We start from the raw sequence: 9,622 nt of genomic DNA on the forward strand, positions 1-9,622 counted from the left end.
GCAGGGGGATCACAGCTACACTGCACTGTAGGCTGTTTCCAAAGGCACTTTGCAAGAGGAGTGAGAAGGCAGGGATTTTCCATTTTCTGTACATAGGAAAGGGGAAGTGTTTTAGACAGAAATCTGAAAGGAGCTGTGGAATATGAGCACTGAGAATCCTGAATTGTACATTTCTCATTCTGCTGTTATATGAATCATGTCCTCAAGTGCTTTCAGTTTCTCCTCTCCCGAAGGACAGCACCAGCTGAAATTATCGTAACTCTCTGCAGACGGGAACAATGCACTTTGTCTGCAAACAGGCAGCTTTCTCTAAGAGAACTTTGAATGCACAAAAGTTGAGATGGGAACTCTGTGTGCAGACAGGTAAAGACATGAGACATGGAAATGGCTTGTAAGAGTAAAATATCCAGGCAGCTGAGATATGATCAGAGAATGAGAGGAAATAAGAGCCCCATAAGCTTCTACTTATTAAGTTACGGTGAAGCTCATTAAAATAAACTGCCGTAATGGAGTTAAATGAACATTATCCATAGACATAGAAAAACTTCTGTATAGCAGTGGGAAGAGTGTTTGTGCGAATGGTCTTGACTCGTCATTATCTTCTGCACTCTGCACAGGACTCCCTGCCCAGGAACTGCAGATGCCCAACAGCAGCTCCATCAGCGAGTTCCTCCTGCTGGCGTTGGCAGACACGCGGCAGCTGCAGCTCCTGCACTTCTGGCTCTTGCTGGGCATCTACCTGGCTGCCCTCCTGGGCAACGGCCTCATCAGCACAGCCGTAGCCTGCCACCACCGCCTGCACACCCCCATGTACTTCTTCCTCCTCAACCTCGCCCTCCTCGACCTGGGCTGCATCTCCACCACTCTCCCCAAAGCCATGGCCAATGCCCTCTGGGACACCAGGCACATCTCCTACTCAGGATGTGCTGCACAGGTCTTTTGCTTTTTTTTCTTCATCTCAGCCGAGTATTGCACTCTCACCATCATGTCCTATGACCGCTACGTTGCCATCTGCAAGCCCCTGCACTACGGGACCTTGATGGACAGCAGAGCTTGTGCCACCATGGCAGCAGCTGCCTGGGGCACTGGGGTTCTCAATGCTCTGCTGCACACTGCCAATACATTTTCACTGCCCCTCTGCCATGGCAATGCTGTAGATCAGTTCTTCTGTGAAGTCCCCCAGATCCTCAAGCTCTCCTGCTCACAGTCCTACCTCAGGGAAGTTGGACTTATTATGTGTAGTGTCCTTGTCTTATTTGGATGTTTTGTTTTCATTGTTGTGTCCTATGTGCAGATCTTCAGGGCCGTGCTGAGGATGCCCTCTGAGCAGGGACGGCACAAAGCCTTCTCCACGTGCCTCCCTCACCTGGCCGTGGTCTCCCTGTTTCTCAGCACAGGCATGGTTGCCTATTTGAAGCCACCCTCCATTTCCTTCCCATCCCTGGACCTGGTGGTGTCATTTCTGTACTCGGTGGTGCCTCCAGCAGTGAACCCCCTCATCTATAGCATGAGGAACCAGGAGCTCAAAGATGCTCATCGGAAACTGATGACCAAATGCGTTTCGAAAGCAGTGAACTGCCCACCTTTTTCTATCTAAGAGTTGTAATACAGTTTTTGACAGAATCAAACTGTCTTACTTGGTTTACGTATTACTTTTCTAAGTGTAATTTATTGAATGTTTTATTCCGTGTTTTATGTGTTCTAATGTTTTTCATTTAAATGTCATTATCCACATCAAGTACTACTCAGTTTGTACCTATGCAGTGTTGCCCAGTCACACAGTACATTATAAAGCAGGATCTCCATGAAGCTTATCCAAACAACGGGAATGCAATGACTTTGTCTGTCTTCCTTTTTATGGAACATTTACAGAGCTGCCAGGGTCAGCTGTTCTCAGCACCCCATAATCCAGCACGAAGCATACAGCTGTTAATCAAACTGTGCGGTGACTGCAGCCTGCAATAGCTGACGGGCCATCCCTTGGCGCCTGGCTGGGGTCTGTGCTTTCAGGCTCACATCTGTCAGTGCCTCTGACAGGCCAGCAGCAGCACCTGGTTTGCACGCTGGTTGTCAGATCCCCTCTTCCTCAGTCCCTGTGAGATCTTGTGTAAGAAAATGTCTTGGATATGGGTTTTCATCTCAGAGGCTTAAACTTTTCCCTGAAGTCTCCCTTCAGTCTTCTTTCCATTTGCCACACAGAGGTGGGCACTGCCTCCATGATGACCGAGGGTAGCTGAAGCACACATGAGAGCCCAGGAAAGGTTGCCCAGGACTCTCAGGAGACATTCTGGAGCATGAATTTGTAGGTAGGAAGTGCAACTGTGGGGTAGCACAGAGCTGCTGGGCAGGTGGTGCAGGTCCTCCTGCAGAGCTCTGTGTCCTTCTCCTTCCTGAGTCAGGTGCCACTTCCATCTCAGGAATGGAACAGCCAACAGAGGTGAGACAGAAACTTTTCAAGAGAAGGCTCAGGGTTGCATGAGAGACAGAATTCGGTGGTGTGGTGGTGGTGTGTTGAGCTGAAACTCAGCCCCATAGCCCCTTAGCCTTGCAGCTCCTGTGGCTTGGTGACAGTGCTGCTGTGTGGCTGCAAACACAAGCAAGGACACGCAGTGGGCACTTCTGTCACACAGTTTCCACCACAGCAAGTCTATTGTTAATGGAGATCTCCTCATGGCACTGCCTGAAGGCTCAGGGCTTCTTTAAAAGTTGCTGCCAAGAACATTCCCAAGGAATGGACTGCACAGATTCCCACACTTACTCTCCCACTCATGCTAAAACCAAGCTTTATTTGCTAGCATTATAGTACTGTATTTAACAATTGTTAAATACCCTCACTGCAGCCCAAAACAGAACGCTAATCCGTATTGCTTACCTGTACCCTAACACTGTCCTGAAAACCTTAGCAGAACACCAAGCCCTCTCACCAAACCTTTGCTTAATCTCTGCCCCTAAAGGTGACGTCTAACCCTTAATCCCTATCCTGAACACCCAACACCCACAGACCCTGCTCCTGCACTCTGCCCTCTTGAACATCAACCCCTCCCCTAACCCTAAACTTTGCGTACTTGGCCCTTCAGGACAGAGCAGGACTGGTGGAGTCTTAGAGCAAATCCATGTAATGCAGTGATGAATGTGAGGCGATGTCTGTACAGGAGGTGACGTGTGACTGATCAGCTTGAGGCCATAAGGAGGAGGTGGGTAGGAATGTGGCCATGAGCTCAGCTCTACCTCAGGCCCTCATGGGCCTGCAGGTGGCACGAGGCTGTGAAGGTGGCTGTGAGGTCACTTCTGTGTGTGCAGTTGACAGGCCAGCCCCAGCAGCGTGTCCCAGAAAGGAATGGTGTGCTGCCTTCTGCCTGAAGCAGCTGGTGGTCAGCCCTTGACTTCTGGCTGGGATCTGTGCACACAGGATCACATCTGCAGTGTCCCTGAGAGGCCGACAGAAAGTGCCAGGTTGCCGTGTTGCCTGTGGGATCCTCTCTGCCTGAGCACCTGGCAGGGCCCATGGAGGAAGAAGGAGGTTTGTGTAAGGGATTGTGATGGCTCTTCTGTGTGAGGACACAACTCCATAGCAGGAGGGACGTGACTTGGTCGTGTCTGCCCATGAAGCTGGCACGTGCCTTGGAAGATGATGGTGAGGTTCCTTCTTCTCAACGGCTGACAGGCCACAAGAAAGCTGATGGGTGGCATTTCAATGAGGAAGTGATTTCCAACATGATGGAGTTGACCTTGGTAGTGGAAATGAGCAAAGGGGGGAAAAAACTCCCTCACAGTGCAGCTTGAAAGCTCGAGACTGTGCATGAGGAGGAGGAAATGGTTATGATGTGGGGCCATGCTGAGGGATCACTCCATGGCTTTGTGTTTCAAGGGACGTTCAGAGGGGCTTGAGAGACATCAGTGACATGACTGCAGTGCCAGGGTCAGAGTGGGGCAGAGAGGAGAGGTGGGTGTCTGCAGACCACAGGGAAATAGGGGCTGGGCTGGAGCAGCATTGGAAATCCTGCAGAGGAGAAGGCAGTGGGTGCTGGTGAGGATGGAAGGCCCAAAAGCAGTGAAATCTTTGTCCCCTTGGCCATGGTTTGTGAGGAGATTTGCTATGGTTATGGTAGTGGGGCCTCAATGCCTCCTTGCATCCCTGTGCAGAGGCTGGGAGGTGTCACACTGCTGTCCTTCACATGGAGTACAATCTGCCCCACCACACCAACCCCAGGATGAGCCCTGAGCTCATTCCCTCACATACGATGGATCTCCCCTCCGGGGTCTGGATGTCAGGCCTTGTCTTTCTTCATCAAACAAACCAGAAGATTTCTCAGCACAATGCTTTACCTAACTATAATCATTGCCTCCAATTCCCTGCTCTAACAAGTCCAAGGGAGGCTGTGTTGGTAATGTCCCTCAGTGGGCCCCATTAGTACGCCAAGATCCCTCCTCTTTTTCTTCCAACTTTACTTTCTCAAGTGCTTACAGCATCCTCCTCTCAGTTCCTGAAGTTGATAGACCTGGCATCAAATGTACCACGCGTCTCTCTGAAGTGCAGAAAGTTGCAGTGAGCCATGTCTGTTTCATAATATGCTTAAAGTCAAGATTTATACAGCTAGGTGGAGAGGTTTCATAATGTAGTAAAGGAAGAAGATTTCAAAGGGCACCCAATAATTTTTTTTTTTCTGATTTAAAGTAGTGCATCTTGTTGCTTTTGGAGCATCATTCACCAACTGATGTTGATCCAGAGAGTCTCCTAAGGAGAGCTGCATAGGCAGGAAAAGCAATTGCTTCAGGTCTGACTCAGTACGGACAACCTGACTGCTCACCTCCCCAGGCCTGACGTGTCTGCTGTATGCCACCTGGCACTTGCATCACTTTTCCCGACAGCAGAATTCTCCACTGAAGTCTGCAGCTGGATGTTACAGTTCCTTCAGACCATTCCTTTACCTGCTTTCCTTAGAGAACTCTCTGCGCACGGGCACAGGATGGGCTTCCTACTTTAAATCAAACAACAGTAAAATACAATACAATTTCCCTAAAAACAGAGCATACTCCTCAGCCATATCCCACCAGGGTGGTTCACCTTCCCAATAGGAGAAGTACTTTACACAGGTAGATAGGAAATGACAAATACTAATAGGAAACACATATTGATTGAAGGATAAATGATAAGGAGCAAAGCCCCATTGTGTGATCACAAGCATCTCCAGTGATCTCCAGGGGCCTCAGAGGTCCTGTCTGGGACAGGCTGCTTTCCGAGAGGACCTGCAGGAGACCAGAGTCCCTGGAAGCTGCAGATGGAACTTGGGAAGAGGTTCTCAGGGCAATAACTGCCAACTGTTGTCTTTGTCCCTGTAGCTGCAGCCCAACCCAGCGCACTCAATGCCCCCCAGACAAGTCAGTGGAGCCCTGGGGGTGACCCAGCACTGAAATGGCCACTGGGAAGCCAAGAAACTCTGATTTATTCTCAATAAACACAAACATCCATGAACCATTTTGGGTCACTGGTGTCAAACTCAGCCTGAAAGACTCAAGTATAGGTCACAGTCACTGCGGTGAAACCCATCACAGTGGGAAAACATCCCCACCAAACTATGGACATTAAAAAGGAACAGTGTGGAAAGATCCATCAGGTCAGTCCTCAGATGAAGGGTATGTAAAATTTATCTACTACAGAGGCGGAGAGCGAAAGGTATTGCATTGTGACTCAAATAACTAAAAGAGGTCTAATTCATTTAATCCATGAGCTGATACAAACACTGTCAGAGTGAAGGACACTGGTTTATGACATAACGTGAGGAAGAAAGGAGGTCGCTGGTCTGTGAAACGTTATTCCTGTGCCATGACCAATGCAGATAACGCTGGAGTAGAAGCTCCGGGCCACAAGCACACTGAGCACAAGTTCTCACTTGCCAAATGAACATGGAGGCCACCACTGCAAAAATGCTGCTTCACACCATCTTTTCTCAGTGGACTCTGCTCCACACCATCAAGTCCACTGATAGGTACCCCCAGGACCCGCCAGGCTGGCAGCTGGGAGGAGTCAACGCGGGGACAGGAAGCGCATCCCTACAGCACTCATCCCAGCAGGGACAGGACAGAGCAGAGGAGCAAGGGAGAGGCAGGCTGAGGACAGGTGGCTGGAGTGGTGATGTGAGCTCACTGTCACTGCAGCACCTGAATGGCCCCTGCAAGATGTGCCGGCCGGCAGCACTGGGAGGTCATGGAGTGCATCAGCAGTGACAGCACTGGAGGGGGGAGGGCAGGGCGGGTGGCAGAGCTCCATCCAGGTGCTGGCTGCGGGTCCTCTCTGGTGCAGCCACCTGCAGCAGGAGGGCAAGCAGAGCATGTTCCTTCTCATCCATCCATCCCTGAACACACAAAAATGCTCCATAGCCCTTCTCCAAGCCCAGCCCTACTTCCACAGATCGTTGCTCAGGGCAGTGTGTCTTTGCTGGCCTGGCAGCAGCTCCTGGTTCCCTCATGCTTCCATTCTCGAGCTCCGTGCAGGGCCCTGAGCTGGTGGAGCTGCTCTGCAGAGTGAGGGAGCTGTGGTGCCCTGGGGCACCGGGCTGACCCTGTGCTGCTCAAGGTGGGAGGCAGCTGAATGGGATCTCTACTGCTGAGTCTCTCTCCATCCGCCCTGATAGTTCAGCAGCATCACTGCAGAGCCTTCATTTGTCTGTGGGCTCCTCAGTCTCCCCTGTTCCTTTGAATCAGTGGTATGTTATTGCATGAGGAATTATTCTTTGCCTTACACTTACACAGTCTCTTACACTGTCCCTGGAGATCCGCTGGCATCTCCAGGCTGCTCCAGATTCCTGTCCAGGACAGCATCTGCCAGCAGCCCCACCACAGTAGGGACAGTCCCACACAGTCATGTTCAAGACCAGTTACCGTTTGCTGGGCCATGTACAACCAAGAAGGGAGCTCTCGTTTGTCCTTTGGTCCTCACTGATCACCCTGGGACTCTGAACCATGCAGAACCCCAGGAAAGCAAGAGGGGCAACTCCTTGGCTGTATTCTTGGCACAGATTTGGAAGGGGTGTTCAGTCCTCTGGCCCTGCCCTGAGCAGCCCCTTCTGTTAGGAAGGTCCCAGCAGGGAAGCCAGCTGTGGCGCAGTGCTGCACACTGCCTGCCTGCTTGCAGCCACCAGGATGCCACTACTGAGACAACAGCGCTGTCACCAATTGCACCAGAACTGAGAGCTGACACAAATGCAAGGACACAAGAAAACAGTTGGGAGACAAGGGCACAGTTGGGATGCAAGGACACAAGAGAGCAGCACTGAAAAGAGCATGTCTTGCTGCTGCCCATGGCTGTGGCACCAGGGAAGCAGCAGCACAATTCAAAGGCAGCAGAAAGTCCCCTCCAGGCTGTGACAGACATCCCTCAGGGACAGTGCTGCTCCTTGTGGCATTTGTGTCTTAGATTATGAGCTTCTGCTGATGATCCAGACTAGATGGGAGGCAAAACAAAAGAACCTGTGTTGATTTTGTTATCTATTCATAGAACCTGGTTCCTTAAGTACAATAGGTTCAACACGTGGAAGTAAAAATAAGTAAACATAAAAACTGATGATGAATATTATTTAATTGGAATTAAATTTCTTTTAAGTATGACAAAGAAATATGAAGAAAAAATGGAAACATCACATAAAATCAATCACACTTTCCCTAACTTCTTTGCAGTCTTGAGGGTATGATGAACAACATTTTGATGGAGACACAATGTGTAATGGAGAACTTTCCTGAGGGCACCCTTGAGCTCCTGGTTCCTCATGTTGTAAATTAGGGGGTTGAGCACTGGAGGCACCACCGAGTACAGAAATGACAGCACCAGGTCCAGGGATGGAGAAGAGACAGAGGGGGGCTTCAGGTAGGCAACCATGCCAGTGCTGACAAAGAGGGAGACCACGGCCAGGTGAGGGAGGCACGTGGAGAAGGCTTTGTGCCGTCCCTGCTCAGAGGGCATCCTCAGCACGGCCCTGAAGATCTGCACATAAGACAGCACTATGAATACAAAGCACCCAGAGATTAAACAAAGACTAAAATAGATATTCACAGTTTCCCTGAGGTAGTTTGATTTTGAGCAGGAGAGCTTGAGGATCTGGGGGATTTCACAGAAGAACTGATCTACAGCATTGCCATGGCAGAGGGGCAGTGAAAATGCAGTGGCAGTGTGCAGCAGGGAATAGAGAACCCCAGTGCCCCAGGCAGCTGCTGCCATGCTGGCACAAGCTCTGCTGTCCATCAAGGTCCCGTAGTGCAGGGGCTTGCAGATGGCAACGTAGCGGTCATAGGACATGATGGTGAGAATGAAATACTCTGCCGATATCAGAAAGACAAACAGGAAGGTCTGGGCAACACATCCTGCATAGGAGATGTGCCTGGTGTTGCAGAGGGCATTGGCCATGGCTTTGGGGAGAGTGGTGGAGATGCAGCCCAGGTCGAGGAGGGCGAGGTTGAGGAGGAAGAAGTACATGGGGGTGTGCAGGCGGTGGTGGCAGGCTACGGCTGTGCTGATGAGGCCGTTGCCCAGGAGGGCAGCCAGGTAGATGCCCAGCAAGAGCCAGAAGTGCAGGAGCTGCAGCTGCCGCGTGTCTGCCAACGCCAGCAGGAGGAACTCGCTGATGGAGCTGCTGTTCGGCATCTGCAGTACTTCTGGGCAGCAGGACCTGTTCAAGGAGGATAAAAGTCAAGGACAAGTCTTTCCATGTGGGCTGTGTTCATTCATCTCCATGATGTGATCTACATTTCATGAGGTCAAATTTGCCATGAGGGTCTCTGCACTTTTAATCTCAATGAAGCAGACTTGTCCCTATGGTTACATGGAACCATGGTGATGGTGTGGAGTCAAACTTTACTTTCAGAATGTACCAGATAAAATCACTTCTAATGCAGAAGTGCTGGTCTGCATCTGAATGTTAATGCCAAAAATATGTGGATAAATTAGAAGTTCTAGGGATCACTTTTTCCTACAAATTCTCATCCTGCTCACCATGCCTAAGGAGTGTTTGCTGAAGTCTGAACAGCTGTAAGACCTGAGAGGCAAAGGGATTCACTGCTGCTTAGTGCAGAGTAAGGGGAGCTGACTGGGTTTCTTTCCAATTGCTCTGAGCTTGACTACTTAGCAGATGCAAGACGATTGCATTACCATAAAATTATGAAGTCAGACGCACTCAGAAAACAGGAGTCCACTGCCCATCACTGTGTATTCACCCTTTCTCAATGTACTTCAGCAGTGCCTCATCACCACACATCTTGCAAATGACCCCTAACACTGATTTCACCAACCCCACAGCATTTGCATATTGCATCTCTCTGCTTCTTCCCTGCACTTTGATTTCATGACTAGGGGAAATATTTGCATCCTGAAGGTCAGCTCACGGCTCTGAAGGACACCTCAGGGAGATGTGTCCTACTGATGGCATCTCATTAAGGGAAAGCCAGCTCCTTCCCAGCCTCACAGACTGCATTGCCCACAGCCCCAGGCAGTGGCTCTCAGCCCCTGTGCACTGCAGAGGGTGATGGACACGTGCCTGGGGAGATGCTGCTCTGCTCTGCTGGAGCTCTGCCTGCACAGGAGGTGGTTCACGCATCGGACCCCATGTTCATGTGGGCCGAAAGGTTTCTAGGT

The 9,622-nt window shown here is 50.5% G+C and overlaps 2 protein-coding genes across 2 annotated transcripts; one reads left to right on the plus strand and one right to left on the minus strand.

Annotated features, from left to right (window-relative positions):
- The first annotated feature begins 640 nt into the window (after positions 1-640).
- LOC149914585 (olfactory receptor 14A16-like) lies at positions 641-1,597 on the plus strand. The gene has a single exon (XM_090126692.1). The coding sequence runs from the start codon at positions 641-643 to the stop codon at positions 1,595-1,597; it is 957 nt and encodes a 318-aa protein (XP_089982818.1).
- Positions 1,598-7,648: 6,051 nt separating this feature from the next.
- LOC149914586 (olfactory receptor 14C36-like) lies at positions 7,649-8,635 on the minus strand. The gene has a single exon (XM_090126439.1). It carries the CDS (start codon positions 8,633-8,635, stop codon positions 7,649-7,651), a length of 987 nt encoding a protein of 328 aa, XP_089982565.1.
- Between the last annotated feature and the right edge of the window lie 987 nt (positions 8,636-9,622).

The sequence above is a fragment of the Phasianus colchicus genome, chromosome 29 (assembly GCF_987193195.1).
Source record: "Phasianus colchicus chromosome 29, bPhaCol1.hap1.1, whole genome shotgun sequence".
In the NCBI taxonomy this organism is placed as follows: domain Eukaryota; kingdom Metazoa; phylum Chordata; class Aves; order Galliformes; family Phasianidae; genus Phasianus; species Phasianus colchicus.

What these genes read in the sequence shown, in the direction of transcription:
- LOC149914586 (XM_090126439.1), bottom strand. Translation starts at nt 8,635, where the DNA reads ATGCCGAACAGCAGCTCCATCAGCGAGTTCCTCCTGCTGGCGTTGGCA.
- LOC149914585 (XM_090126692.1), top strand. Translation starts at nt 641, where the DNA reads ATGCCCAACAGCAGCTCCATCAGCGAGTTCCTCCTGCTGGCGTTGGCA.